The following is a 25,530-nucleotide window of genomic DNA, read 5'->3' on the forward strand; positions in this document are numbered from 1 at the left end:
TCTATGCTTCAGGACTTTCTGTATAATGAGGATACCAGGAACTCAGCATTTGAATCAAAATAAACAAGGTTTAGGGGTATGTGGCTGGCTCAGTGGGTAGAGCACGGGACTCTTGATCTTGGGATTTGTAAATTCAAGCCCCACGTTGGGTATAGAGATTATTTAAAAATAAAATCTTAAAAAAAAAAAAAAAGAGGGGCGCCTGGGTGGCTCAGTAGGTTAAGCCTCTGCCTTCAGCTCAGGTCATGATCTCAGGGTCCTGGGATCGAGTCCCGCATTGGGCTCCCTGCTAGGCAGGGAGCCTGCTTCCCCCTCTCTCTCTCTCTCTGCCTGCCTCTCTCCTACTTGTGATCTCTGCCTGTCAAATAAATAACTAAAATCCTAAAAAAAAAAAAAAAAAAGAATGAACTGAGTTCACATTTCCAGTTGAAACAGTTCTGGGTGGTTTTTACTTAGCCAAGCTCCTTATGCTCATTTGTAGGGCAATTATATCTGTATTTTAGGATTGCGTGTGGATTAAGTGGCATCTAACACATGCACCAAGAAAGAGTAAAGCATAGAGATATGGAGAGAGTACTTTTGAAGCCTATATATTAGATTAACCTAGATTAATCCAATTATTTAATGATTGCTTTAACTTTTTGAAAAAAATGTCTCTCCACTGTATTCCGTTTACTATTAGCAAGTACCGCTTTTTCTCCCTGCCTTTCAGCTCTACCATATAAAAAATGTAAAATCTGTCAGTCGCTTGATGTTAAAAACACATAATTGCAAGTTCACGAAAAGTCACCTGTATTTCAGTAGGACTTTCCCAGGGGTGTGTGTGTGTGTGTGTGTGTATGTGTTTCTCTGTGTTTGCAATTAGACATGATTCGAAAAAGGAAAGGGATCACTGTTAAAGCTACTCATATGTGCTTGGCATTGAATAACTAAACTAAAAAGCATGTAAGCAAAACAACAACAAAACCAATAGGGGAGGTCTAGTTCTTCTGAGCTCCTTGACACTTAAAACTGCTAAAGGCAGCTTTTATAAAGGAATCGCCTCTGTGCAAAAAGTATTTTCTTTTTCTTAAAACTTCCTTGAAAAGGAATTGCATGTCTTGCATGAAAATGGTGTGCTGCTTGGCTCCACTAAAATGACAAGGGTCCAGGCACATAACTAGTTTTAGTAGGTAGAGCAGACACACTGTAGCCTATTTTTCCTGTGACTTTCCCACTCCCCATCCCCAAGCCTTCAGGTATACACATCACTGGATTCCCAAGAGTCAGGAGGTGGGAGTGGGGAGTTTCAGTACATAATATAGCTCTTGACATCATTTTGGGCTGACCGAAAAAAAAAAGAAAAGAAAGAAAGAAAGAGAGAGAGAGAGAAGGAAAAGGAGAGAAAGCAAAGAGACGAGGAGAAAGAAAAACGAAAAGGGAGAGAGGGGGTAACGAAAGAAAGGGAAGAAAGAAAGAAAACAAAAAAGAGGAAGGGAGAGTACCTAAAAAATGAGAAAGGAAGGAAGCTTGGATAGAGGCAGGAGAAGGAGCGAGAAAGAGAGCAAAAGAAGACTGCGAGAATCATTTTTGTCTCAGGTTGACCAGGGAGAGCAACAGAACCTTCATCAGCACTACACAATCTCTTAGAGGCAATGTATTGTTTTCTTGAAAGCCCCGAAGCTGAGCAATTCCAAGAATATTTGGCAAAGCCCTTTTGGGAAGGGTGAGGTGTGTGTGGGGGGGTGCTTTCTCGCACACTCACACGCCCGGCCCCCACACAAGATGTGAGAGGGTTCGGGAGACCTAGCGGAAACCTTCAGGTCACCCAGGGAACTGCTCCTCTCGCTCGTCCTGCGGCGGTGAGGCGGAGTGGGGGTGAGAGCGCCGAGACGCGCGGGGCGCGGAGATGTGCAAGTGGCGAAGCTGGACCGAGCGCAGGCGGGAGCAGCCGCCCAACTCCCGGCGCGGGATCTGCTGAGAGGCCACGGTGAGTCTCTCCGGGCGCGGGTCCGAGGGATGCCCGGTTCCCCCTCGCTCCCCCGAGCCCCGGCCGCCGCGGGGCCCGGAACCTCCCCGGAGTCCGGCCTTGGCTCGGCGCCGCCGCCGCCCGCAACCCGGAGCCCGCGCCGCTCGGGGCGCGCTGGGGCGGACGCACGGACCGACCGGCGCTCGGCGGGGCTCCCCACGCCCGACCCCGCGCGCTCATTGGTCGGGATGTGTCTTGCTCAGCCGCCTCCAACTTCTCCCCAATCCCACTGGTGAGTCCCGGGAGAGCGAGCCAGCACCGGGGAGCTGGGGAGAAGGGTCCGAAGGGCGCGAGAGCGCGCGGGCGGTGGGAGCCTGCAGGACGGGCGCGGGGCGGGCACAGCCGACCCAGGGGAGCGGCTGCCCGGGAGGCGCGTGGAGCAGGGTCGGCGGCTCGGGTCGGGTGCCACCGAGCGCCTGGGACCCTGCGGCCGTGGGCGAGGGAGGCGTGCCCTGGGAAGGAGCCGCAACTAGGACCTGAAGAGTGAGGCAAAGGGGCAAAGAGGGTGACCTGGGAGGAAGGCTCTGCGAGTGATGTCGGGGCGACTCCTCAGGTTCCTTGCGGTAGCTCCCTGCAGCCTCTGCCTCGGGGAGTTCCGTTCGCTTGTCGAGATCAGCGCTGCCGAATTGCAGGGGGACGGATTTGGGGGCTGGGAATTTGCCATTCGGCTGCACAGACACTGATTTCTTTTTCTTTTTCTTTTCTTCTTCTTCTTTTTTTTTTTTTTTCTTTAAGGGAAGGTTTGTTTTCATTTTGGTTTCTATGGGATTCTCTTCTCATTTGTAACTCACTTTTCTATTTTTACTTTTCCTAACCTGAAGATCCTTTCGTTATCCTACCTCTTCATCTTGCCTTAACCTTAGTTTGCTCTTATATAATTTATGCTGATAGCGTGCTTGTGTCAGCGAGGGTTGGTTGGCGGGAGCAGAGGGGAGTTCTTTTGTAGATGAAAGTTTCCGCACCTGATCGGTCTCATGCTATTTGTATTTGAAAACGAGGGTAATTGCAACCAAACATTCCTCTTTAGCCACTTGATCGAGCCTGTTCCTCCCCCATAGGTGATGCAAATGGTAATTTTATTAAACTGAAAAGTAGTTAACCTGACTTGCAGTGTCAGCGTTTAGAACCTGCTAATCGGCAGATCGGCTTGGAAAGCTTGCGGCGTCTTCACTCTCTTGCGTTCTTTCTGGGTTCCAGCGGAGACAGAAATTTGTCCGAGACTTTCTTGAACTCCAAGCGGTGACTTCTGTTGAATAGCTACACTGCATATGGGAGTGATGTGCTTGGTACTTGGTGTCCGGAACTCCGTACCCCAGGCGCTGGGAACACCTACAAATTAATGTCCTGGCAAAAAAAGGAAATGATTTCTCTTGAGCCTGCTCAGCTTCTGCAGCCACAGCCTAAATATGGAACCTGTTTCTCCTGCTTCCTGTGCCTCAGTTTCCATCATACAAACTGTTTCAGTAGTGTACCCTCAGGGGCTTGCAGAAAGGCTAGCGTGGTAAAGTGCTGTGAAGAGGAAAATCACTGGTTTATAGGCTTCCCTTTAACAAAACTATTATCCTGTAGGGTCTTTGATTGGACTCTGTCATGAAGTGTTGCCTGTTCTCAATTGATAAAGGAATTGCTGTGTTATATCGCTTTGAAATGCAGTTTCTACTTAAGCAAAATAATCATTTATTCTTTGGGGGATGTGATTAAGCTGAAGTTCATAGATTTCTTTTTGGGTTAGATCTCCTAGATCTCTATCCTTTCCTGGGGATGTGTCTACTTTTTGGTTTAAGTTTTTCTGACCATATCACTACATTGAGATGCAGTGTTTTAAACGTGTTAGGTATTTTTTGGCATATCCTACTTTATATGGAACTGTAAGTGTCAACTTTATAATTTTTTTTTTTATTCTTTTGTGCAATTGCCCCCAACCCTCCCTCCCCTAAAATGCGGTTGGGTCTGGTTGAGGTGGCTCTTCCGTGACTGGGAGTTGGTGATATCTTCCCTCCTGATATTTGAGATTCTGACCCCTGTTTTCTTACAAGAAAATAATGAATCCACCGCAGATATCTGAACATGAGTGACAAGGTTAACTAGGCAGTTACACTGGCCTCATTTCTGTTTTTGCTCAGTGCTGTTCAGAAGTGTTACTTAGGAGCAAAAAACACTTCGTAGAGCATTTACAAGAGGGGCAGATGGAGAGTTTGCAGGTAATTCAAAGATGATACCTTTTTGATGCCAGCAAAAGGACTAGCAGTTTTGGTCACTTCCTCTATTTCCCTATAACAGTTTCTGTGGGCTTAGGTGCACAACCATTGGGAGCCCAGCTGCCTCTTACCCCAATCTCCATGGTAAGGAGGAGGTGTGAAGAAAAAGTCACACAGCAGGGAGAAAGACAGACATGCCTGCCTACTAGTTTTCTTGCTAGTTGGAAGCCTGGTGGTGCCAAAGAGCAGCTTTAATTTAACCCTGTGGCTGCCCTTGTTCTTAGCCCTAGAGAAACTGATTATTGTTTCTAAGAATCAAAAGGAGAAGTGGATCGTATTATTTGAGAAATACTCTTCCGTAGATTGTCTCTGAAATATTAGAACAGGAAGACACATGCTCCAGAAAGGGAAATGTGATTAATACTCAGATGCTCTTTGGGTTGCTCTTGAATTCTTCTGGGGAAACTGGGAAAATTGTTCTTTTTATTATGAATCTCTCTGTATGGTGTCCAAGTACTAAATTTGGTCCCATCTTTTCTTTCCCAGTCACCATCCCTATTAAAACTCCAAGGACCACGATCAATGCAATTCCATATCATAACCCCAGGCGCTGTGAGACTAAGCCAACATGAGTTACATAACCATTAAGTAAGACATTTTAACATTCAGGTACATTACACTCCACTTTTATTGAGCAGACACAGTTTTCATGATCTAATAAAATATTTTTATTTGATAGTCTGCCCTTGGTTATAGCCTCATGTAATCAAGAGAACAGCATGCTTAAGACTTTGTATCCAGAACTCTAAAGTCCATTTGTTGTTCACTTATTAATAACTCACTGGGGAGATTAAATTCCTAGTTATCAGCGGGATCTTCCAGGCCACACTTCAAATATAGACTCCATTTCAACTTTATCCTGTGCCTCAGTTTCCACGAAACACACTCACAGGAGATTGTGGGTATTCAACAAAGCTCTTTAACTTTAGGGGTATTTCTGAGCAGTCACTTCATCTAGGAACTCAATTATATGCTTAATTTGTATCAAACTATAAACAGCTAGTCTGTTAGTTTATGATGCTCTTTTCTACAGTCATGCAGAAAAATTGAAGTCTGGGCTTTGGTGGATGGTCAGTAAAAAATCACACGGCCTCTAAGAGAAACATAATGAAATTTAGTATTTCGGCTTACATGCCTTTGATTTCCCTTCCCCTCCCCCCCAAAACTTCTGCACTAAGATCTAAAATAGCTTTTTTGTGTGATGATATATTGCTATTTCAAGCAGTGACCAAATGTGTTGTATGTAAAGGACATTTACTAGTTGTGTAGTTGGGCCAATTACCTGAATTTTCTGTGCTTCAGTTTCCTAAGTACAAAACTGGAATATTAGTGGCCACCTTACGAAGATGAAATCAGTGAGTACGTATAAAGCACTAAGAACTAGTGACTGACACATGGGACGTACTCGATAAATGTCAGCTTAGTAGAAGTATTCATATGAATTTAAATACAAATTAAATATTTTAACAACAGTTACCCTGGCCTCCAGGGTGGAATTTTTAAAAATTATATATATATTTTTTCTTCTTCCGTCGCACAAAGAAACGTTGATTAAGGGTAACATCTTTCATCCCTGGGTGTAAACCACTGACTTTGGGCTTAACGAGTGACCATTTCCAGAATGTTACCTCACCAGTTAATAGAGACCCACATCCGCAGTAGCTATAATTTTGAACTGTAAAAATAAAAGTTGTTTTTAAGACTAAAAATTAACTATCACAAGGGTTTGTTCCTTTTTTGTTTTTATCTGTATTCATGTTTCAAATTATTGCTTAGTCAAAACCTCAAAGTATTAGTCATTGATTTCCATGCTTATAAAGAAGCCACTGGCGCAAGATACAAAATTCACCTTTGATGTTGTCCAAAGTTCAGAAGGGTGAGTTTAAAACTTTGCTTTATGATGGTGCAGCGGTTATTTGCTTATGGACTGCCAAAGGAGTCGTATGTGAGTATTTAGCCGAGACTTCTTGTCTAATTTTGCTTGGATCATCAGTGATACATATATATATATATATATATATATATATATATATATATATATATATTTACATATGTACATATACATATATACATATATATATATATATATTTAAAAAAAAAGAAAAAGAAAGAGAGAAAGATGGATTGATTATGACCTGTCATGTCAGATTCATTGGCTCTGTACTCTTTGTTTTCAGAATCAAAATTCTGACTTTCTACAACAACAACAACAATTTATTTCTATTTAAAATTAATTAACCCTTTATTTTTATTTAGCCGCATTAAGCCTATGGAAAATTGTACATACATTTCCTCTTCTTTTTCTCTATTTATTAATTTGTTATTAGTGGTATTCAAAGGCTTTTTTTTTTTTATTTACAGATTTTAGGTGATGGGCAGATCAGAAAGTCAGATGGATATAACGGATATCAGTACTCCAAGGCCAAAGAAACAACGATGGACCTCCCTGGAGATCACTCTCTCGGTCCTTGTCCTGCTCCTTACCGTCATTGCTGCAACGATGATCGCACTCTATGCAACCTATGATGGTGAGTTACTACCACACTCGTGTGCACGTACCTGCACACGAGAGTGGGATCTTCATCTGATGCTTTTTTCATCTGCCAAATGAATGTGTTAAGGAGAGGGACACTGAAGGATGGTGGTATAAAGATTCCTTTGTAAAATGTCACATCGATATATCTAAACAATTAACTCGGACTAAAGTACAATGTCTGTCATGTTTGAGCTAAGTTATTAATTGCCAAGTATATTTAGTGTACTCATGCTTATGTTAGAAGGATTCTAATGTATAATTTTATTTAATTAAGGTGTGCACAATTTTATGGCCAACTTCAATTAGTGAAATTTGTTGTGTCATTGAAAGTGTAAAGAAGCTCACAGGAATCTAAGAGGTCTAATTTGAGTCTTAGAAGTTTTTCACAATAAGGGTTTAGAAAAGATTGGTTCCTTAATAGGAAGAAAAAAAAAGATTACCAGACTAAAAGGGCTGATTATTTCAATCTGATAGAACTAGGTCTTAGTGGGTAGAGATGATACAATGAATGCACTGTTTTCATCATTATCAAAATTTTAAATTTAGGATTTGCCTATTTTATTTCTGTATATTTATTTGTAGCTATTGACAGTGATGTAAATACTTGGGTTTCTTAGCTCTTGCTTGATGGAATTGATTTTTTAGTTGGCAATTTTTAAAAGAACAAAAGGTAGTGAGAAATTAGAAAACCGTATTGGAAATATTTATGCATGTTTCCTTCTTTTTCTAGATGGTATTTGTAAGTCATCAGACTGCATAAAATCAGGTAAGAAGATGGCTTTTTTTTTTTAAAGATTTTATTTATTTATTTGACAGAGAGAAATCACAAGTAGGCAGAGAGGCAGGCAGAGAGAGAGGAGGAAGCAGGCTCCCTGCTGAGCAGAAAGCCCGATGTGGGGCTCGAACCCAGGACCTGGGATCATGACCTGAGCCGAAGGCAGCAGCTTAACCCACTGAGCCACCCAGGCGCCCCAAGAAGATGGCTTTTAAATTTAAAAGTTTTGCAAGTAATGTTTGGCATTTAAAAATCAAATGCTAATAGGCAAGCATCCCTACACTTTCTTTGTTTATACTTTTATTCCTTATACCTCATTTATTTATAGTCAAGGAGAATCTAAATATAAGTAGTAGATTAATTAGCTAGTTTATTCCAAAAAAGAATTTACTCTTTTTATACCTGGAGTGTTTGGTAGGGTGATGGAGAACTGTATCTCTAGCTTAATGGAGCTTGCCCCGTGGTTGGAGAAAGAAAATCAACACATTGAACTGGTGAGTGTGGTCATATCGTTAATGTTGATTTCTCGATGCAGGTTGTGAGCGGGTGAGAACCAAGAAGGGAGTGAAATGTAGTCTGTAAAGCTAGGTGGAGAAGTGGAGATTTGGGAGGGCCTTTGAAACAGGGCTGGGTTTGGAAGTGGAGGTATGGAAGAGGGATTGCCATACAGGGAGAACGAACAACAGAAATAAATCATGTTGTTGAGAAGCAGTGCATATGTAGGCTTGATAAATAGGGACACGTGAATGAGAGCTTTGAAAATCCACATGTTAGCCTTGATGCTGTAATGAAGGAGAAATGACTATTTTACAAGACCGATGGTTCAATAAGACAGAAGCTGAAAGATGATTCCGGGAATGTCGGGTTGGGTGTGTTGAGTGAGAAGCTGTGTGCCAGAGAGGGTGGGCATGTGGGGGCTGCTGCTCTCATGCTGCTCTGCGTGGAAGAGCCAGCCTGTGCTGGGATGAGAGCTATGTGACAACGTGAAGGGAGATTGGGATGGCTCAGTGGAATGGATTTGCTCAATGAAGGACGTGAAGGACTTGAAAATGAGGCCAAGTTTTAAAACCGAAGGACTCGGGATAATGGTGGCAATGGGCACAGAGACAGAGACATTAGGAGGTTAAGTGTGTCTTAGGGAGAGATGTGATTAATATGGATTTGGACATGTGGGGGCTGACTCAGGGGTTACACCCAAGAGGAAAGAAACAGCAGAGAGGCAGGGATGGAGTGGAAGATCTCTCAGGTGGTGCATCCATGGGTGAAGCCCTGGGAGTACTTGAGTTCCCAAAATGGAGATGAGCTATAAGGGCCAGACATCGAGAACTAGAGGGGAGGGAAAAGAAAAGTCAGAGAAGGGAACAGAGAAAGCATGTGGAGTTATGAGATATCACATCAGTTAGACTGTGGTGCAAAAAAGAAAAACATTTTGACAAGGAGAAGAAGGGTCGCAGCTGAGCACCACACCCTAGGATATGAACACGGCATTTACCTCTTGTCTCCTTTGGCAGGAGAGTCTAAACCTCCTTTCTAATGTTTACATTTCCTCCGAGAAATAACCTGTCCCAAATGATTTTGAACCATTTGCTGTTAGATGGTTTTATCTGGGTTTTTGATCTTCATTGTCCTTTGCAAAATAATGATGAGAAACTGTCTCAGGATTTAAGGTGATAGTTTTATGTTCTGAATATTTGCCCTTTGCTTTTCTGTATTGTTTTTTGAGATTTTCATTGCTGTAGTCATTCTGGAACTCATGTGCGCTGGCAGGACACCTAAGATGTGGTTGCGTGACCGGAGGGAGGCCTGATTGGGACATTAGCCACTGGCTGCTCAACATACTAATAGGGACTTGCCCCTCCAAGGGCTTTCCCAGAAACCAAAGAAGTTTCTTTATTCCCCAGGAAATGGCTGCACAGATACCCTGGCTGGGAGATGTCCAGGGTCACTGTTCCAGAGTTGGTGTGTGCTCAACTTGTCAATGTTACCATTTGCTCCTGCTCCAAACCCTGGCCCACTTTTCTCTTTACCTGCTGCTTTTACTATAAGCTCATTACCTTCCTGTTTCGAGAACCTCCTGCTTACCTGTCACCCTCTGTCTCCTGTGAACCTCTAACTGTCTCCAAGTTTCTCTGTCCTTAATACACTTGACATGTCTTCTAAGTCTCTTAAGCTATAGATTCTCTCACACTTTCTCTCTTTCTTACTCTATTTTTCTCTTTCTTTTTTGTTTTTGAAGAAATGGAGTCCTTTCACTAGGGAGGCATAGAGATCTGGGCAGATTCCCCTCGGGGTACCTACCCCAATTAGCAATGTGGTATCTGGAATCTGGACTCTTAGATGTGACTTACTGCTTAGGGGTGGGGCTTCGGCTTTTTAAAATAGTGTTTAGCAAACTTCCATTCATTAAGACATATTTGACATGTATCCTTTAATGGGAGGTTAGAAATCATACCAGATGTAAAACAGCTCCAAAACTGTTCCTTGGCAGAGAAACATATACAGTAGACATAGCGTCAGTTGCTGAATAACTCTGTTTTTATTCAGCTCTGTTTGTTTATAAACTGTTAGAATACTTCCAGGTTTATAGTTACTATTATTCCTGAGAGAAGAAATGAAGATGAAACACACTCTCATGGATACAATATTCACACTCATGCCTGCTCACACGCCCACAGTCCCCTGCTAGTTAGTAAACCTTTTCTGCCACAGAAGATACAACTACTGTTTTTAGAAGTTGCTGCAAATTAACAAAATTCTACGGGAATTCTTGGGCAGAAGAAAGTATTAAAGAAAGGGAATGAGCAGAGTCCAGTGGACGGAAAGGAAGAGAAAGATGGGGGAAAAAAGATGTTGAAAAGAATATAAAGTCTCCTCTTGACAGTTCTAGATGACTTTAAAAGACTGGGAGAATTCAAACGCAAGCATGGAATTCTAGAGAATTAGAAAAATAGGTGTTGCTAGGCAAGGTGCTCACTTTCAGTGAAAGTTGGTTCTAGCTTAAATCTTTCTCCAGGTGAATGAGGGTGTCAGGGCAAGTGATCAGTGTGCTGCATGGGCTCCCAGAGCCCCCAATGCCCTCAAAGAGCTGATGCGGCCCTAATTGGAAACATTGGTTATGAGGCCCAGGCTTTGACTGAAATGTCGCATTTGAGAGAAACATGCATAGACTCAGATATGACCAGACATCTTTAAAGGAGCTAAGGTTGACTTTACGAAGCCAATAAAGCTGGAAGACAGCTGATACTTTGCTTATAAGATTCCTCACAGGCTAACCAGCTCTATAAACTGAATAGGAATGACCTGATGGGACATCACCACAACAGCTCACATGTAGACAGACAGTGGCTGTGCCTGTTGCTCTCTGGGTCACTCAGAAGGATCACCGGACACTTTTAAATTACAAACCAGAGGATGCCTGGCTGGCTCAGTTAGTAGGGTGTGCGACTCTTGATCTCAGGGTTGTTTGAGCTCCACACTGGGCATAGAGTTGACTTTAAAAAAAAAATTAATAAATAAATGATAAGCCAGGGGGAAAACAAAACAAAACAAAACAAAAAACCAAACTCTTCGATCCTTTGAAGTCAATACATAGAAATCAAGTCATACTAAGGCAAAAATGAAATATTGCAGGCCATGGATAACTTGAAATGTATTTGGTGTTAGGTATGTTAAATCTGAACATCTGCAAATTTAAATATCTATAATAGACACAAATGATGTTTATAACACATACCTAAAGATAATTTGTGTGTGTATGAAATGTATCAGTATGAAAGATTACACCAAACCCAAAATAAAACAAACACTACTTAACAAATAACAAGTTAAGGCAGTGTTCAAAACCCTACTATTAAAGCATGAGTAATATTATTCATCTCTTATTTACCATCTAAGATGGTCAAAAACATGGAGTTATGAGTTTACTTGTGATCTCTCAAACTTCTCCATGTGATTCTAAGTCCTGAAACTGGCTTCCTTTGAGCTGAAGCCTTACTGACTCAGAAGATTTCAAGGAATCACATGCTTTAAATCAAGGCTTCTCAGCTTCATCACTGTTGACATTTTGGCCTGGATAATTCTTGTTGTTGGGGGAGGGGGCTGTCCTGTACATTATAGGATGTTTAGCAGCACCCCTGGCCTTTTATCCACTAGATGTCTCATACCATTCCCCTCTCAGCCAAAAATTTGAGACAGCCAAAAAATGTCTTCAGACATTGCCATGGTCCCCTTGGGACGGTAGAGTCACCTCCGAGTAGGTCCCATTGGCTCGAATGGTCTCCAGAGATATACAGTGCTTTTCCCTTTGTGGTAGGTGGAGTAATGCCTCCCTAAAGATAGCCACTTCCTGTCCCCAGATCATGTGAATATGTTACCTTATTTGGAAAAAAGGGACTTTGCTGATTGGATTCAGGATCTCAAAGTAGGGAGATTAACCTGAGTTATTTGGGTGGCCTTGTGTAATCACAAGCATTCTTTTAAGGGGAAGGGAGCAGGAGGAGCATTAGAAACAAAGAAGGAGATAGAAGCCCAGAAGTGCAGGAAGCAGAAGTTGGAGTGAAGCAGCCGCAAGCCAAAGGATGTGTGCCACCTTGAGAAGCCAGAAAGGGAAAGGAATGGTTCTCCCTTACAGCATCCAGAAGGAATGCTGCATTTTTACCCCTTTTTAGAACTGCAGGATAGTAAATTTGTGCTGTTTTAAGCCATTAGGTTTGTGGTAATTTGTTATAGCGGTCAGAGGGAACCAAGACATCCTCCATAGCTACTTACTTTAAGCCTATCTCTGAATAATTCAGACACGTGCCCACCTACACACATGGATGTTTTCCACCAAGCTGCCTCTTCATTACTAAATTGAGGAATATAGAGGCGCCCGGGTGGCTCAATGGGTTAAGCCGCTGCCTTCGGCTCAGGTCATGGTCTCAGGGTCCTGGGATCGACCCCCGCATCAGGCTCTCTGCTAAGCAGGGAGCCTGCTTCCCCCTCTCCCTCTGCCTGCCTCTCTGCCTACTTGTGATCTCCATCTGTCAAATAAATAAATAAAATCTTTAAAAAATAAAAAAAAAAATAAATTGAGGAATGTAATACAGAGATGTAGGGAAGGAATGTTATGTTACATGGATTTGTAGAGGAATATAATAATAGAATACAGATGAATAATACTAGAATATAGTATAATAAAATAATAATAGCTACCACTGATTATTTATGTGTCTAGCACTACTGTAAGCGGTTTTTATGTATTAACACCTTTGATTCTCATAATGACCCTGTGAGGTAGGTACCATTACATCTTATTTTTGCAGATGATCGAACCTGGGCTAGGATTCCAACCCAGGCACCTGGTTCCAGAGCTCATACTCATGACCATTTCTCCATGTTGTCTCTAAGGAGACTTTGGAGTCTCTCCAACATTTAATACCCTATGTCTGTACATATGAAAGCAGATTGCCTCTCCTCCTGCTAGAACCTAATGCTCAGAGGCATAAGAAGACTCTCTGAGCATTGAAATAATTAAATCCACACTGAGAAGGAGGAGAATAAATAAATCTCTCTTCAATCCAGAAACCAACTATTTTACTGAGAACATTGAGCATCTTCATCAGTGATTTTTAGCACATCGAATACAGTCTGGAATTGAGGGGTCTAAAGAAGCAAATAAGACAAAAAGTTGTCTTAGACTCTCCAGCGGATAGAGAAGCCAAGTTAAGATACATGAGCAATATGATGCACAAGAGAGAGAAAAAGACTGTCCGTACAGTTGTGCAGGTTATATACTGCATAATTATGGTAGACCCAAGAGATTGGTTCACAGAGCATGGAGACCTGGATGAAACCTCTCAGAATTGTTCATTTCCTTTCCTCTTTAATTCTCTACTCACCGGGCAAACTTTTTTTTTCCTACCAAACTTTTGATGAGTGTTTAATTATTAATAGAAAGAAAAGAGGCATTCTGTTCACTTGAAAGATAGATTCAGCATGGTGAGATAATGGGTTCATATTCTGAATATGAACCTTCAAATTCCTGATAATTTTTACAAGGATCAGATTCTGGTAATGCCCTAGGTGAGGTATCTTGGCACCAGCTGGCCTTTCCTGGAAGCAACAGGGACTCCCTGGCTCACCATTGGCCATGGTCTCTCTCTCCTTTCTTGCCTGTTAACAGCCCGGAAGTCTCCATGAAGAAACATGGAACAACTAGATCAGTCCAGGAAAGACCTCAGACGGACTCTGGAGGGCTACCTGGTGCGTGGCAGCCTTTCAGAGTAGGAGATGAGGCTATTTCATTATGTAATTAAGGTGGAAAAAAATCCTCTGGGCAGTAAGAACACAGCAGGTATCCACAGCAGGTATCTTAGTGGAAAGCCAGCTGAAGCTGCCTTGTTAATTTAAATGTGGCATGTGACAGTTTGCTTTGGGCAGCTTTCCTGACACCATTCTCCTGACAATTGTGTAGCAATACTCACTTTAAAAATTCTCTGGTTATAATTAGCATCTGTCAATCAAATCCTTTCCATGAAGGGAATCAATTATGTGATAAATACGAACATACGTAACATATTTTTCTTACCTGCTGGGTAGAATTTAAGCAGAAGTGCACTGCCATTTTTTCCCCCCTTAATGCATGGCCAAGGCATGGAAAACATAGGTAAGTTGAATGAAATGTCTAAAGGGGAAGAAAATTAGCAATGCCTGGTAAGCTTATTTGGAATCCTAAGGTTTGTATTACAGCTGTGAAAATTACCTATATGGGAAGGAGAGTGGCTGTAAACGGTAGCTTAGGCTGGGATGAGGACCCTAGCTTTACACTTAACACTGTAGAGTGAGAGGTGTGGGAAGACCCCTCTGTGGCTCGAGGGTCTTCCTTTGTTCTGTTCATTACCACATCCATAGGCTAGCAAGGTGCTTTCCAGTAACCCTTTGATATAATAGGAAGATCAAATTGGTAATATTCATAGATTATTCAAGGGAAATTTAAAAATAGAGAATTAAAAAATCATGAGGGGAAAATTTCCCAAACCTTTGAATCCTGAAAGATTTCATTTCCTCTGATCATTTAGGAAAGGAGATACAGTGTAGTAGTGGTGGAGTGGAGGAGACTGCTCTTGAGCCTATTTCTGACTGACTGAAAACTGGAATACAGTCTCTCAATTCAATGCAACCTCACCTCATACCCACTAGAAAGGCTTAATAAAAACAAAAACAACAACAAAAAAAACAGTATGAAGTGTTAGTGAGGATGTAGAGAGAGACTGGAGCTATCATACATGTTGGTGTGAATGGAAAATACCTCAGGACATCACAGCTAAATATGTAAAAATCATTTTTGGGAAACATTTGGTGATTTTCATAAAAACTTAAACACACTCTTTGTATACCACCTAGCAATTCCACACCTAGGTGTTTACCTAAGAGAAATGAAAACACATGTCCTCACAAGAACTTTTATGTGATTGTTCATTATGGTGTTATTCATAATAGCCCAAACTGGAAACGACCCAAATGTCTATCAACAGGTGAATAAACAAAATATGGTACAGCCATAAATGGGAATACCACACAACAATAAAAAGTTGACACATACAACAGTACGTGTGAACCTCAGAGTCATTATGTTAAGTGAAATAAGTCAGACACAGAAGCTGGCATATTATACATTTCCTTTTATTTGAAATTTCCAGAGAAGGCAAAATTACAAAAGGCACAAGGCAAGGATAGCTATTACTTGGGGCTGGGAGTGGGGCAGGGATTGCTGCAAATGGGTCAAGGGAGCCTTTTGGGAGGTGGAAGTGTTCTAAAGTTGGCTTGTGGTGATGGTTTTGTACAACTGTATAAATTTATTTAAAAGTCTTTGTCGAATTTTATGGTATGCAAGTTGTAACTTAATACAATCATTAAGAAACAAAACCAAAGGTGCCTGGGTGGCTCAGTGGGTTAAGCCTCTGCCTTCGGCTCAGGTCATGATCTCAGGGTCCTGGGATCGAGCCCCACATCAGGCTTCCTGGTGACGGGGAGCCTGCTTCCTTCTCTCTCTCTCTCTCTCTCTCTCTCTCTGCCTGCTGCTCTGCCTACTTGTCATCTCTCTCTCTGTCAAATAAATAAATAAAATCTTAAAAAAAAAAAAAAGAAACAAAACCAAACTACCCTCATCCCTTTTTGTCATCTCCCCAGTGTCCATCTATAGGTAATTTTATTTTGATCTCCTGATTGCTATTAAATGTTTAGTCCCATTTCTGCAATTCAGAATGATTATGGGTCATTTTCAGGGGCTACCAAATTTTTCTAAATAACCTAACTCAAGCTTCTCTGTTTGAGCGAGTGTCTATTCTTGGATTTTATGAGGGTAATGTTGATGAAAGTCTTGGGAAACAGAAAATCAAGTAGGAAATTAAAATTACTTCAGCAGCGGACTTTGGAAGCGTTGTTTGCATGAGCCGGGGTTTCGCTTTCAGAGGGAGTCAGGGATGCATGTGGGATCAGAGGGCTTGGTGGACCAGCCATTTCTGAATCAAGGTCAGAATACGGGGTCTGCTGTGGAGCAGTTACCCTGGATAGTCCTGCTTTCAAATGTGTTGGTTTCACATAGGGGGTTCTATGAAATGTTTCCATTTTCCCCTCGACTGCTATTAAGAGTCAAATTTGGTTTTACCCTGTAATTATAGGACTTCTTTGTATGCCATCTGATACATTAGCATTATTCTTATCCTCCTTTTTCTTTTTCATCCGTTGTATAGGAATTAATTTATGTGGCCTTCTAAGGCCACTTTGTATTCATTTCAATATGTTAATAATTAGATGAACAGAAAATAGACAAATTCCAGCCATAGATATGTATAGAAGAAAGGCTGTTAAATAGTAAGCTTTATTTCAAAGAGATGCAAGTGTTATGAATAATTAAGGCACAATCTCTTGAAATATTACTGCCTCTTTTTCCATTAAAGCCACCGTAGCGTGGGGGAACTAGGATGCAAGTTTTGACCACATCCTGTGTTGTTAGCATGTGATCTTAATTAAGTAAGTTTAGCTTTCTGCGTTTTATTTTCCTTATCTACAAAATTGGAATTATAGTGTCTCATTTCACAGAGAAACAGCAAAGACTAATGACACCCCATTTCACATTACACATCCTTTGGGGAGGTGCCCCTTAGGTATAAGGCACAGATATATTACATTTAATGTGTTTTTTTCATGCAAGTTACAGATACACTGTTTAAAGCTACTTATTGAGAGTCAAAAAGCAGTCAGTATTTTTTTTTAAAGATTTTATTTATTTATTTGACAGAGATCACAAGTAGGCAGGGAGACAGGCAGGGGGTAGGGTGGGAAGCAGCAGACTCCCCACTCAGCAGAGAGCCCTACGCGGGGCTTGATCCCAGGACCCTGAGATCATGACCCGAGCCGAAGGCAGAGACTTAACCAACTGAGCCACCCAGGTGCCCCTGCAGTCAATATATTTTTAAAGATGAAAGTGTGGTCAAGAGAGAGGGAAGGAGAGGGAGATAGAGAACAGAGTAGTACATTGTATATATTCTCAGGTAAAATTTGTCATCCCTTATTAACACTTTCCTTGACTTCTGTGCTCTGTCTTAGCTCAGTGGTTGACAGGTCAGCCTGTAAAGAAGTTAAAACGAGCGCCATCAGAAATGGGAGCTTAGATCCAAGTTTCCTATAAAGCAAGACCTACCTGCAGGTACACTGATTTGAATACATAGTTACTCTATGCTTGCCTTGGCACACTCTCACCATTAGCCCTTCCCTTGCCATGGATCGACCCCCTAAAAGTAAATAAGCCAGAGACATGCTGCAGTAGGAGAATAACCAGATCCTTGCTCTTCAAAGTCTGGTCCATAGACCATCAGCATCGTCATCAGCCGGGAAACTTGCAAAAGGGCACATTCTCAAGTCCCCACCTCATACCTACTGAGTCTGCAGCTTCAATTTTAATATATGTGGCAAAGTTAGGGTTGGATATGAGGATTCAGGAACCATCAGGAACCAGCAGAAAAGTGTGTGCAGTAAAGTCCGAGACATGCTGAAAAATATCGATTCTCAACTCGGGGTGCTTATTAGGATAATTTGGGAAACTTTTAAAATAATACCCAGGCCAAACCATCTGTGACATACAAAGTTCCTGTTCCTTCAATGGAGTGGTCTCTGTTAGGTGTCAGGAAGAAAAACACTTTAACATTTTAAATCAGTTGACATTAAGGTACATAAGAATTACACAAATGTTCGTGTTTTTAAAAGGAGGGGGATGTTAACCAACGAAATCCTTTAACAGGTGCATTTCAATCTGCGCAACCCTGTGAAAACCAAATTAGAGTGGCTGAGGCACTGGGCCTGTTCACTAGTAATTTTGAAGTTGAACCAGCACATCCTTCCGTGTGTCCTGGGAATGATGTGGGTGGGAATGTTTTCACAGAGACATCAGAACCACATCTTTCCTCATCTGCTCATTCATTTACTCATTCATCAGTCATTCATTTGTTGATTTTTTCCCCCAAACCATTAAGCGAACACCTTCTAAATGTTGCACCTTTTCTAGACACCCAGAAACATTAACTCAGATACACCTTGTCCTTAGGAAAGTGGTAGTCCACTCAGTATGACAGACCAAGAAACAAAATGACCATATGGTTTGGATAAGCGCTATGGCAGAGGCAAGCAGAGAGGGGAGCACCTGAACCAGATTAGTCATGGGAGTGGGCAGCTAGAGTGATTGTAATGAGCCAGGAAAGCGTTCTCAAGAAGAAATGTCACCCACGAAGTACTGAAGGTTAGTGAGAGATTGGCAGACCCGTGGAGCACGAACACAGGCTAGATGTAGCACACCAGGGAAGGCTTGGTGAGTTTAGGTCCTGAATGTGGTTCATGATGGCTGGAAGGATGCACTGGGCTAGCAAGTCATGGTACTAGAAAAGTAAATGGGGGCTTGATCATGTACCACATGGGTTGTGATTCCTCCTAAAGTCTATGGAAAATAAAGAAATATCTCATGGAGAATCTGGAGGATTTTAAGCGGAGGTGTAGCATTCTCAAGCTTGCCTGCTGGCTAGCTCACACCTGCAAAAGTGGAGGCGAAGACTTGCCCATATGAGGGAATATCATTTCTGTGTCCCAAGTGTGAGGGGGAGACTGGCAAGATGGAGGAACCGAAGGTATAGCTGTAGGGCTTTGTCATAGAGGATGTGTATGGGGATGTGAAAGTGGGGATGGGAAGGGGGAGTGTTGAGTGTTGGCATGGAGATGAGCAGGTGTAGGATCTCGTAGTGCATGTTAAAATGTTTGGATCTTCTACTAATAGCTCCAAGAAGTTACAGAAGGAAGGGTTTTAAATGAAGCATGTCTTGATCAGAACTGTTGGGAAGGATCACTGACTATAACTTAGGAACGTCTGTGGGCAGGAAATTATTCCACTGCCCACTTTTTGGGGTGAGAGCTAACAGTTTCCTGGGTTTGAATGGTAACAGGGTGGAGAAAATGGACAGATTTTAACATTCAGTAAAAAGTCCCCTTTGAGACAGTGTAGACTTGAGATACTAGTCTTCCATGTGGCAAAGTTAGGGCTGGATATGAGGATTCAGGAACCATCAGCATATACATGATGTGGTTGAGATTTACCAGGAAGGAAATGAAGATTTCCAAAAAGGATGGAGGGGGAGGAGTCAGGGAGGTAGGAGGAAAAGCAGTGGAGCGTAAATCACCAAGGCAAAAGGAAGAGAGTATGTTAAAAATCAGATCGCTGGAGTTAAGTGCAGCTGCAAGGTTGATAAGATGAGAAATGAAAGCAGAGAGGAAGAAGTTGGAGTTTCAGCTGGAAGGTGGGAAACTTGGTATGTCTTGTTCCTGGGGACATAAGAGAGGACATATCCAGGGAAAAGATGGCAGGACTCCTCTTAGACAGAGGAGGGCCCCCTCTTCCTCTCTTGCCAGGGGGAAAGGGGCAATCGTGGTCTGAATGCAAATAGATCTGGAAGCTGGGAAGGATAGGAAGGCATGTCACCCACCATCCCGTTACTTCACTTTCCTCTGTGAAGTAAGAAGCAAAAGCTGGCGGAGAAAGCGGGAGTATTGAAAGCTGGAAAGGGGCAGTGTATAGAGGGGAAGGGAAGGCTAACCAGGGCCAAGTATGTAGCAAGGCTGTGCACAGGACTGATAACCCTATTGAAGCTGAAAGCCATTATTTGAAATGGCATGAAACCAGGCAGTTATGGGATTTTCCCAGCATCACTGATAATATCTCCAACAGATATTTATTGAGCACTGCTCTAGTTGCTGAGGATGTAGAAGTGAATAACACAAAATCCCTGCTCACAAGGAGACAGTCAATCCATCAATATATAAAATACATTATTAAATATCTCAGCCTAGAGTTGGAGGAGTAAGGAGGGCAGCTGGATGGATTCCGGGTTGGCTTCCCTGCAGAGGGCAGGGGATTGAAATACTTTGATGAGATGATGGTTTAAATGATGGCACTACAGGATGTGGGCTGGATAGAAGATGAAGGCAAAGGGAAAATAGAGTGGGATGCGAGTTCTCAGTGAAGTTCAAGGGCAGGTATAGAGGGAATAAAGAAAGGGAAACAGTTCTACAGATCAGAAGGTCAGAGCATAGGTTACTCAAGTTGAAGATCTCAAAGGCAGAACTATTCTGGGTGATGGCAGCATCAGAATGGTACCATAAAAAATGCATGTACTGATGTGGAGTGGAGGGGAAGGTCATGGCAGTTCAGAAGGTTAAGAAGTTCTCTAGCTGAAGAGGAGTGGAGGTGGTCTCCATAGGCCTGATGTTATCTGGGAAGATGGCCGAAGTTTCATGGAGGGAAAGACGGAGTGAGGTGTCCGTCTTTCTAATGTTTAGAAAGTTAAAGAAATACGGTAGCTGAGGCAGGAATGGTCCAACTGGCAGGAGCCTAAATAAAGCCCGTGAAGAGTGATAATTTGGATGCCACTCGGAGTGACAGTAGAAGGCTCGTTGTGCCTTTCCAGGTCTTAAAATGCTGGGGGGCCTGGGAGCTTCAGGAGGAGGGGTTTTGGTTAAAGCAGAGAGTTGGTGGCAGCACTCAGTGAGTGGGCTTGGAGCGGAATACTTAAATACTTCATTTAATACTTATTTATTACTTAAACACTTAAAATTCTCCTTTAATCCCATTTCCTCTCACATCCCAGACCTGTATCTTTCCTACTCCAGAGAAGAGTTTGCAGGAGGTTTCCTTTTGAATGGAGGTAAATGTTTGCTGACAAGAGGAAGATTCTAGAGTCTTAGGACGTGCCAAGTGATCTAGAAGTTAGTTCGCACAGGTTAGGGCTTTGGGCTCACATGTTGTCATATGTAATTACGTAATTCAAGTGGCTAAGTAGCAACCAGCGAGAGGAAATGCTGGAGGACACCTGTCTGGCCTGATGCTGTTGAGCTCCACTTGACAGAATTATTAATGAATTCACGTTTACTTATCTTTTCACTCCAAGTGAATCTGTGAGTTCTTATCTTAAGACAGAATGTTTGTTTAAACGTTTCTCACAGGCACGGCCTTCTTTCCAAATTAAAAAAAAGAAAACAACCCAAAACAGATTTGTCACATTTTAGAACTCAAAATATCTTTTTAAAATCTTATTTATTTTATTTAGTTTTAAAGATTTAATTTACTTATTTATTTGAAAGAGAGCACAAGCAGAGGGAGTGGCAGAGGGAAGTCTGACATGGGGCTCAATCTCAGGACCCTGGAATCCTAGGATCATGATCTGAGCCCAATGCAGATGCTTAACTGACTGAACCACCTAGATACCCCTTATCTACTTTACTTAAAAATTTTATATTTAAGTGATCTCTACACCCAGTGTGGGGCTCAAGCTTGCAACCTTGAGTTCAAGAGTCACATTCTCGGGGCGCCTGGGTGGCTCAGTGGGTTAAGCCTCTGCCTTCAGCTCGGGTCATGATCTCAGGGTCCTGGGGTCGAGCCCCACATCAGGCTCTCTGCTGAACGGGGAGTCTGCTTCCCTCTCTCTCTCTGCCTGCCTCTCTGCCTACTTGTGATCTCTCTAATAAAAAAGAAAAAAAAAAGTCACATTCTCTACTAAATGAGCCAACCAGGCACCCCAAAAATATCTTTTTAAAAAAACTTTAGTCCTGGGATGCCTGGGTGGTTCAATTGGTTACGCACCTGCCTTTGGCTCAGGTCATGATCCCAGGGTCCTGGGATGGATTCCCACATCAGGCTCCCTGCTCAGCAGGAAGCCTGCTGCTCCCCCTGCTTGTTCTCTCTCTCTCTCTCTCTCTCTGACAAATAAATGAATAAAACAAAAACAAAAACGAAGACCCTACTTTAGTCCAGAAGAGTCTAACAGTAGTAGGACCTTAGCTGTGAAGCTACAAAAAGTGGGGAGGAGGTTTAGTCCACAGGACAGAGTAGATCATTGTTCAGTCAAACTGAAATCAATAAACAGGCAACCGATGACCAGCCCTGCATCTGTTTCTCTGTGCTTGATTCTTAAAGCAGAAACAAGCAAGTCAACTATAAAATGATGGATATGGCCCAAGCCATATCTTTAAATGGTTTCTTGGGTTAATCAAGGCTTTCCTGAACTTCAAAGAAATTCTTATTTAAAGAACTCCCGAATCGTTATAGACTTATAATAAGATGTGCTTGAGGATCCAGTGGTTACTTAAAAATACTTCCAGAAAAGAAAGCTTTTGTTAAATCCATGGACTTAATTTTCTGGTATAATGAAATTACCTGACTGAAATTAGGATGTTTTGATACCTCTGCTAGTCTGAAACCAGATGAATTCATTATCCCCAAACATATGTATATAGCAATTAATGGTCTCATTAACTTGGAAGCCAAGGAGCAAAATATTAATAGTTGTATTTGTTCAGAGAAATAATATTTAATTATATTTGAATGGATCAAGTAAAGGAAGCCATATATAAAAAGTCATTAAATGAACAGAAAATTTCTCAGAGCACTATCTATATTATTCTGTAGCAAGGATATAACAATATGTTGAGAAGAAATGGCATACGTGATACCTTGAAAGCCCCCATAAACTCATATCCATGCAAATATGAATCTTTTAAAAGGGACTATAAGATAGTAGAAATGGACACGATGAAACTTGACACGATATATTTTAACTGTGGTAGTAAAATTAAAACCAGGAAAAGAAGTGAGAACATTTGCAGGGTTTACCAACTGGTTGTGTTCCACGCAGGGCCCATGTGGCAGGGTCAGACCCATTTCAGGCCCAGGCACTCACTAAGGTCACAGTCAGTGGCTCTGACTCCAAATTTGCTCTGTCTCATGCCTCCTGAGCTGCCTCTGACCCCAGCTCCAGTTACATGGGTTTTTAACCTTGTCCCTTGGGACCTCACTTCTGGTTCATTCCCCACCTCTGGACACAGAGTTTCTGCTTTTCCTTCTCTGTCTTCTGGGACTGAAACATAGTTTAGCTCTTAACCTCATTACCTTTTGCCAGAACTTGCCGGACTTTCTTGGATCACACTGCTGGTTATGGCTCCTTTGTCACAACTGGCTGTGGGTTTCCATCCCTCTGTTGCACTTTGCTGGGAATTCCCTCTGTGGCTGACCCTTGTAGTCTACCTAAAATAAGACTCAGTCTCAGTGGACTGGCCCAGACTTCTCTACCTGAGCCCACATTATGTACATGACTAACAGTTTACATGGAAGAAAATGTTTCTTCATTTACCGAGGGAGGAACAGCTCACTAATCTTGGATGTCAGCACAGAAAGCCAAGGATCCTCCTTTTCCCTCAACCATCAACTACCACACCTATTAATTTTAAAACCTTGACGGAATCAGGTTTTTATCTTGTTTTATTTAATAGAAGAAAAACTAATTTATGTGTGAAAAGTTAAAAAATTTTTTCAGATATTGCCTGACTTTAAATGAACAATAAAAGTCATTTTTACTTCCAGCTGAGTAACAGAAAAAAGAAGCCATATCAAAATGTTTTAAGATGCTGATAGAGTACATGTGTGCTTTTCAAAGCTTTTAAATAACAGACGGATAATTTACTATGAGAAGACTTACTTAACTGAGAAGGAAGGATTCTTTTGGAATGTCTATTATCTACTCATCATGCAAAGTATTGGGATTAGATCCCTTGCTTTGGGTGGGGAGTGTACCTACAATTATTATTGCTTTTATATTCTGTGAAATATACTTTGAGTTATCTTGTCATCACTGATGATCTGAGGCTCCCTCTCTCACCTCACCATGTGTCGTACCAATGATGTCGTGATGTATGAAACACAGAGGAGGCCAGCCAGCAGCCTAATGTCTATGGTCCACAAGATCTCTGGATTCATGGAGAAGATCCATCCAAGCGAGGGCTCAGAGAAGCATGAGCCGATTTGGCAGGGCATGTGTCCAAGAGATGCTTTAGAACTTTGTGACCAGCCATGGAGATTGAAAATAAAAGGAAAGCTCTCTCCATGACATGCCCATGATGAGGACTTACAGGGCAAGGCTGGCTATTTCCTGCAGGCTCCACACAAGTCAATGCTTTCTCACGATCACATTCCTCCCCCTCACAGGACAAGATGACAAAGGCCAAGCTCCTGCTTAATAGTTCCCACCCATCTGCTTCCACTAGTCAAAGATAGGCAGGGCTCCTCGGGGTGCTGAAGTTCTTCGTCTTTATCCATCCTGCACCCTTTTTTCAGAAGTTGACCTACCTTTCCACACCCATAGCCTCTACACTCCAGCCCTCATGTCAAGGCTATCACCCACCTTTTCAACCTGGAAAACAGCTTGGTACCTGACTCAGGTATTTGTTGAATGACCGATGAATGAATGGATGAAATGCCCTTCTCTCCTCCTTTGCCCAGCTAATCCTTCCTTCACTCCCAGCACTCCCTATACACCCGTAATTCACATCTCACTGGTAGTTAGTTGACCAATGTCTAGTTTTGCCCACTGCAATAAAAGCTTTGACTCCAACTTACTTATCATTCTGTTTACAGCACTTAGCATGGTGCGGGGCACATAGTAAGTTATCCATACATATTGGTTGAATAAATAAATAAATAATTTATTTATTTTCTTATACTTATTCTCGGGTTCCTTATCTTGAAGTCACAAAACCGCTGTTCTCCAGGCAAAGTGATTTGTCAGGGAACCCGATACACAAATACGGCGGCAAAGATGTGTCCTTATACAGGCTTTGTCCTGCTGACAGAAGTCTGATTTCTTGGCTCTGTGTTTTCTCTGCCAAGGGTCCTGAGTTCAGCCCTTCTCTGCTCATCTGTCTCCTCTGCTGGCAGTAAAGACAGTCACTCTCTTCCCATTTGTTTCATTTACCTTGCTAAATCTATGCTCCTAAGCTAGAATCAGGTCAGCACAGAAACAGTTTCTGGAGGTATTTCCCTTTCCCACTATTTTCCTGTTTCAGGGAGAATTTCCAACTCAATTCCTACTAAGGGAAGCATTTCCAGCTCTCTAGGACCCACATTACCACTGGCCCGTTACCACTGGCCCGTCTCTCCTTGTCCGCCTCTAGTCTGGCATGGCTAGATACAGTTCCACTAGAGGAGTTCATGTACATTATGAAAGAAACTGTTGTTTCAGAAGAAAATCTGCAAGCTCTGAAGGCGGGGATTACACCTGCCTATTCACTGTGGTGTATTTAGTTCCAAATAGTGTTCGATATATAGGGGGACTCAAAAATATTTGTCAAGATGAAATGAAGAGTTTCTGAGTCTTTTCGTGCTCCACAAGGAGAATTTTTTTTTTTTTGAGAAGGCAAATGATTGAGCCTTATCTTCTGTGTCTTCTATAATATAAAAGGGCTATTTATTCATTAAAAAACAGATGTGGAGTCAAACACAACCTGACGTCACCTGAGCGCTGTTTGTTACATGTACTGAATTGAATAGTGCTTACTAGAGAAGAGCCTTCGTAACTGATTTTGACTTCAGTATTCTTTTTTTTTC

General features: G+C 42.1%; 1 protein-coding gene across 1 annotated transcript in view; it reads left to right on the forward strand.

Moving 5' to 3' along the window:
- The first annotated feature begins 1,830 nt into the window (after nucleotides 1-1,830).
- MME (membrane metalloendopeptidase) overlaps nucleotides 1,831-25,530 on the forward strand; it is a 105,711-nt gene continuing 82,011 nt past the window's right edge. The window contains 3 exon segments of the mRNA XM_053447847.1: nucleotides 1,831-1,969; nucleotides 6,628-6,794; nucleotides 7,533-7,568. Coding sequence (XP_053303822.1) covers nucleotides 6,638-6,794; nucleotides 7,533-7,568 — 193 coding nt within the window. The 5' untranslated portion in view covers nucleotides 1,831-1,969; nucleotides 6,628-6,637.

The sequence above is a fragment of the Lutra lutra genome, chromosome 1, assembly GCF_902655055.1.
Source record: "Lutra lutra chromosome 1, mLutLut1.2, whole genome shotgun sequence".
NCBI classification, from domain to species: Eukaryota; Metazoa; Chordata; class Mammalia; order Carnivora; family Mustelidae; genus Lutra; species Lutra lutra.